The sequence below is a fragment of the Balaenoptera borealis genome, assembly GCF_965194805.1.
Source record: "Balaenoptera borealis genome assembly, chromosome: 13".
NCBI classification, from domain to species: Eukaryota; Metazoa; Chordata; class Mammalia; order Artiodactyla; family Balaenopteridae; genus Balaenoptera; species Balaenoptera borealis.
This window is the reverse complement of record NC_138870.1, coordinates 103,197,525-103,203,524: the sequence shown is the minus strand read 5'-3', so window position 1 is coordinate 103,203,524 and position 6,000 is coordinate 103,197,525. Positions and strand designations below refer to the sequence as shown.

The 6,000-nt window shown below is 57.3% G+C and overlaps 1 protein-coding gene across 7 annotated transcripts in view; it reads left to right on the top strand.

Moving 5' to 3' along the window:
* The first annotated feature begins 202 nt into the window (after positions 1–202).
* Positions 203–6,000, top strand: part of CERK (ceramide kinase) — a 52,714-nt gene continuing 46,916 nt past the window's right edge. For 4 of the 7 annotated variants that reach the window (XR_014233373.1, XR_014233374.1, XM_082350610.1 and 1 more), the window contains exon 1: positions 227–497. Coding sequence is in view for 4 of the 7 variants with exons in the window: in XM_082350610.1 (XP_082206736.1) it covers positions 365–497 (133 nt within the window). In the remaining 3 variants the exon portion in view is untranslated. Of the gene's footprint in view, positions 498–838; positions 911–6,000 lie in introns of those variants that run through there. The other 3 variants (XM_082350612.1, XM_082350613.1, XM_082350611.1) reach the window with 3 other exon arrangements.

Here is a 6,000-nt window from a genome sequence, read left to right as displayed (position 1 = left end):
CCCACCTCCCCCGGCCGACTCCTCCCCTCCCCCGTCCAGCCCCCTCTCAGTCCCCCGAGTCCGGCCCTCCTCCCCAGCCCGACCCCCTCTCCCTCCCCCGCTCCGCCCCCTCCCCGTCCCCCGCCTGGTCCCCCGCGGCCGCTCTGCGTACGGGGTGACGCAGCGCCGCCCACCCGCGCGCCCCGCCCGCCCCGCGCCGCCGCCGCCGCCGCCGACGCCGCGCCGCCGCCGCAGCCGCCGCAGCCGCCGCCGCGACCCGGCTGGGCTCCAGGGGCCGCTAACGGTCCAGCGCCCCTCGGCGTCTGCGCGCCCGCCCGGCGCCCTCAGCCCAGCCGACCCGGCGGCGCCCTGGGCGCTGGGCGCGATGGGGGCCGCGGAGCCGCTGCGCTCGGTGCTGTGGGTGAAGCAGCAGCGCTGCGCAGTGAGCCTGGACCCCGCGCGGGCGCTGCTGCGCTGGTGGCGGAGCCCGGGGCCCGAAGCCGGCGCCCCCGGCGCGGGTGAGTGTCGCCGCCGGCCCGCGGGCTCGGCCGGGGTGGCGGGGCAGGGAGGGGCCGGGGAGGAGGGGGCGGGGAGGCCGGCGGGCGGGGGCCCCGGGACCGGAGGCCCGGAGATGGGGGCCGGGGTCTCGGCAGCAGCTGGCAGGGAGGAGTCCCGGGCGCCGAGGGTGTGTACACTCCGGGACTGGGGTGACAAAGAGCGAGCGCCGGGGCGGGGGCGGGGGTGGGGGGAGGTGCCGGCGGGGAGGGCCGGAGCCCGGGCGCCTGCGGTCCCGGCGAGGATGCGACCCCGGAGGGCGAGGCGCGGGGTGGTGACGGCGGGGGAGGTCTGCGGCCCGGGAGGTGTCGCCTGGACGGGGCCGCATCTCCGTGACCGGCCTGCAAGTATCTGAAAGGCACCATCTGGATCGATTGTGAGACTGATTACGGATGGATCCCGAGGGAGTGCCGGCGCCCCGCACTCGGTTTCAGTTTAACCCGAGTACAGATGCTTTTCGTTAGCGGGGATCCAGAGCGGGGTCAGGAATTCCTGTTGTAAAGTGAAAGACGGGCTCATGATCTTCTGTCTGGGATGTGCTCCCGGGTGGGGTTGGTGTGGGTGTTAATTCTGGTGCAACAGGCTGGACACAGGACCTGCGGAGGCCCTCCGATTTGGAGAAGTGTAATTTAACTAAAAAGGGCACTCTCTCTCCCAAGGAGAAGGGGCCAGCGGCTCCCTGGGCCGAGACGGCGGCGGCAGAGGGGTGGGCAGAGGCTTATCAAGGAGGTGTCATTTGACCCCTGGCAGGAGGAGGAGGATTACAGGAGGCGCCTTTGGACAGTGAGAAGGGGGAGGCGTCCATGGCTGGCGAGGAAGCCCAGGGCTGGCGAGTGTGGGTGTGTTTCCATCTCATTCATTTGTCTTTCGCAATGTTTTATTGAGGGCCTGTCCGGGAAGGGCGCGGCGGTAATCCTCGCCTCTGCTCAGTGCACGTGACAAAGTCCCTGCCGCAATGGAGCATTTTCCATTAGAGGGAGAGACAAGAGGGGAACACACAGGGGCGTGTATGTCTCAGAAGAGCCCTGCAGGGTGGGGGCAGGTCGCTGTGGTGCAGGGGGTCCCAGAAGTCCTCACTTGCAGGGGGGCATTGGACCAGAGCCCTGGAGGGACCTGTGCACATTGGGAAGAGATGGTCCCTGCGGGAAGACCACAAGTGCCAAGGCCGGAGGTCCACGGGGTACTGCAGGAACGGAGGGAGATGGGGGAGGGGAAACGGGGCTGTTTGGGTGGCATGGGCTGAGATGGGGACCCCTGGAGGGCTTTATCCATCTTAACCTGGAGAAAGGATCCCTGTGGCAGCTTGGAGGAGAGCAGACAGAGGAGGGACTGCAGGTGGGAGTGGTGGTGAGCAGGGCTGGGCCTGCCTGTACTGAATGAGCAGCGCCAGGGGAACGTGAATTCCAGGTTTGTAGTTACTGAAATTGCAGGAGGAGCAGGGATTTCGTTTTTAATTATTGGGGGGTGGGGTGTGTAGGTCAGGGTCTCTGGTGGATGTTCTGAGTTTGGGATGGCTTTCAGATGCCTTGGGGGCAGTCGGGGGTGCTGCGATGGGTCTGGGGGTGCTTTCTGACACAGGTTGTGTGGCTCTGCTGGTGGGGGAGGGGTGAGGCAGAGCTGGCCGGTTAATTGGGGCCAAGGTCAAGGGTGGTCTTGGACTCTTGGTTTCTAGCCTCGGCGTCACCAGAAGCATGGTCTGCAGAGAGCTTATCTGTGGCCGGGGGTCTGAGACTCTACCCTTCTACCAGCTTTCTGTTGTCCCCTTGGGAAGACATGTCATTCCTCGGACGTCATCCTCCGGCCTCCTGGCACCACACGACTAGGTCATGCCTGGCCTGTCCCCGAGGGCTTTTGAGCTTTCCTGTAAACCTCTCGGCTTAAGGATGGGGCACTGCCATTTCGTGGGGCACTTGGGCGCAGCCACTGTGCTTCTGTCCTGTATCCCATTCAAACATGATGCATTCCTGCGGGGCAGCTTCTCCTGTATTTTACGGATATAGAGAGTTTTAGAAACCGGCCCAACTAGTGGTTGAACCCGGGTTTGAGGCGTGGTGGGTCCAACTCCAGCTGCTGTGCACCGGGTGGTGTGGCCTCCTTCAGGCCACAGCGGCCATGTGGACACTGGACAGACCCCGCCCGTCCGGGACGTCTCGGTGGGGAGGTCACTCCTTGCCTGCTTTCGGCGTTGGCATCCTCAGCCGGCTGCCGTTATGGTTTCTGGACCCCAGATCCTCGGTTTTGGGCGGTGTGCTTCGGGGCGGCTCCTCACTGGCACAGCTGCCTGCCCTCTTCCCTGGGACGGTGGTTGCTTCACTCTTACAAACTGTGAAGGCCCTTTTGTACAGGGACTGGTATGCACGAGATTGGTCCCCTCACCGGAGAGACCGGGGCTGTGGGAGCCCTGGCACCCCCTGTGCAGCCCACCACCCTGGGAAAGCGCTGGGTCAGCAGTGCAGGGACGGAGCTCGGGGCTTTCCTCATAGCTGCATCCCCAGGGCAGTGGCGTCTGAGTCAGATGATTCCATGCTTGAGAGCAGCCCTGGCAGTAGGGAGACGGGAAGCAGTCCACGGGACATTTGATTCAGTTACAGAGTGGCAGGACCCAGCCTGCCGCAGTCCCAGGTGTGTCTGCTTGCCGGGATGGACCGTGGCTTGGCCTCGGAGGGAAGGGAGGGGAGGGTTGTGCAAAAACAGACTGATGGGGCAGGGAGTGAATTGAGATCACCTTCGAGGAAGGACAGGGGAGGGACCTGCCCCGACGCAGCCGCGTGCTCTGGGTGCAGCCGCTTCATCTGACCCGCTCGGTCTCTCCACAGCCTCGCTCCTGTTTTCAGACGGGAAAAATGGAAGTTGTGAACTGATTGCAATTGATTGTAACGTACAGAAGGGAGCTGGCTTTTAATCCAGGCCCACGCTCCTTCATGTGTGAGGGGGCTCAGCGGTTGAGAGCAAAGGAGGGACCCGGATTTCAGGGGGCAGCGTTGTCTGGACCCAGGAACAGCTGCTCTTAAGGAAGCTGTGAGGCTCCGGGGCGCCAGCCTGGTCGGAAGTGGGGCAGACTGAAAACAGGAAACCCGGACCCAGCCTTCTCACAGTGGGTCGGGCTAGTTCAGCTTGAAACAGACTGAAACTGTATCTGGGCTGTACCCCGGGGTTCAGGAAAAGAGACTCTGGATGTGTTCCTTTAGAGTTGGGGCTGGGAGGAGTGTATTGGCACCCTGGGGTGGGGTGGGGCAGTGCCCAGGCTCCACCTGTGAAGGAAACCCTCCCCTTCCTCTGGCAGCTCCCCCCGAACCTGGGATGCCCCAGGGCTGATGGGGAGCTCCTTGGGTAGGTCACTGCCATATTTACAGAGTGTCCCCAACACCCCTACGCAGTGCCCAGCAAAAGGTAGGGAAGCCACAGATACTTAAAAAGTTTTTTTATGCTTACAAAAGTAACTCATGTTGATTTAGTAAAATCTAGAAAACACAGAAAGCACACAGAAAAAGAATCACCCTTAGTCTTAACCTTCAACAGTGAATATTTGGTGTTTGTTTCTGTGCAAGTATGCATATTACTGTTTACTCTCTTAAAACATGGTTTTTTTAATGTGAACTTTATTGAGGCATAATTTGCATACAATAAAATTCACACATTTTAAGTGTATAGTTTGGTGACTTTGCCACGTTTGATCATCTGTCCTAAGGAAAAAGACAGGTACTTAAGGAACTGTGGTTTAGGCTTTAGAAGATATGTTTTCTATGTGTTTGTTAAGATACTGATGACCCCCTCCTCGTGTCCCCGTCACCATTCTCCCGGGGCTCCTCGTGTGCCTGTGCACGGCAGGTGCTGAATAACCCTGCGTGGATGGCCGCATATGGGAGGTGAGGTGTGGCCTGCCCCTGGCCACGTGGTGAGCGGAGGCCGCCTCGGGACTGTGGGATGCAGCATGTCCAGGGGTCACCGCTGCCACTGGCAGGAGAACGTGGGGGGGAGTGGTTGCTTTGCTGTTTGCTCTCCCAGCACCTTGACTTTTCTCTGGAGGATGTGGGTTTAAAACCATTGGAAGTGGCTGGGAAGCTGAATGGTTTGTGTAAAGCCCACAAATTCTACAGAATCCCCTAAAGCGTAAACACCACAGATCCTGTAGTCCTGTGTTTCAGTATCCCCTGATGTGTCTTAGTTATGCCCCGTGAGGAAGTCAAAAGTGCTGTAGATAGTGTCAGATGATGTAAAGCTAACGACCTGCACAGTTTGATAGGAGGAATCTCAGTATATTTGAATAGGAAATAAATGGCAATCCTGTCTACCTGTTTCAGAAAAAAAAATAGAATCTCATTCTAGATTTGCATGTGATTCACCGTCGGAAGAGACGTACCGGCTTTTGTGGTTTCGAAAGCAGATGTCAGGAAAACAGCAGTCCTGCCTGCCATCTGTCTCTCTAGGCACCTGCCTCAGTTATGGTCAGGTTACATGACTTAACAGTAGGCGAACGTGGTCATAAATATCGTAATCTGAGATAATTCCAAGGTTAACTTTTATTTGTTACTCTAAAATAGGTCAGCAAACATTTTCTTCAAAAGCCAGATAGCAATTATTTTAGACTCTGTGGGTCACAACTTCTCAGCTCTGCTGTTTTAGCACAAAAGCTGCTGTAGGCAGCATGAGAGTGAATGCACGTGGCCGTGTGCCAATAAAACTTTATTTACAAAAGCGGGCAGCAAGCTGAATTTGGCCTGCAGTTTGCCGACCCTGCTCTAAACCATTATTCATCATTATGCGTTTTCCTGCTCTGTTGTTTGGTGCATTCACATTCAGGATTGCTATGTCTTCATTTTGGATTGACCCTTTTTTCGTTGTGTAATGCCCTTCTCTGTCTCTGATCATTGTATTTGTTCTGGAGTCTACTTTATTGATTGACACGGCCACTCCTGCTCCACACGTCTTTTCCATCCTTTTACTTTCAACCTGCTTACATCATTAGATTTGAAGTGAGTTTCTTTAGACTGCATAGGGTTGACTCATGTTTTTTAATTAACTAAGCCAATCTATGTCTTTTTAATGTAAATATATTAGGGCTTAAGTCTGCCATTTTATTTTTTGTTTTCTGGTTTTCGTTTCTCTGTTTTTCCCTGCCTTCCTGTGAATTACTTAAAAATATTTTTTTAGAATTCCATTTGTCGGGGCTTCCCTGGTGGCGCAGTGGTTGAGAATCCGCCTGACAATGCAGGGGACACGGGTTCGAGCCCTGGTCTGGGAAGATCCCACATGCCGCGGAGCGGCTGGGCCCGTGAGCCACAATTGCTGAGCCTGCGCGTCTGGAGCCTGTGCTCTGCAACAAGAGAGGCCGCGATAGCGAGAGGCCCGCGCACCGTGATGAAGAGTGGCCCCCGCTTGCCACAACTGGAGAAAGCCCTCGCACAAGAAACGAAGACCCAACACAGCCATAAATAAAATAAATTAAAAAAAAAAAAAAAAAAGGAG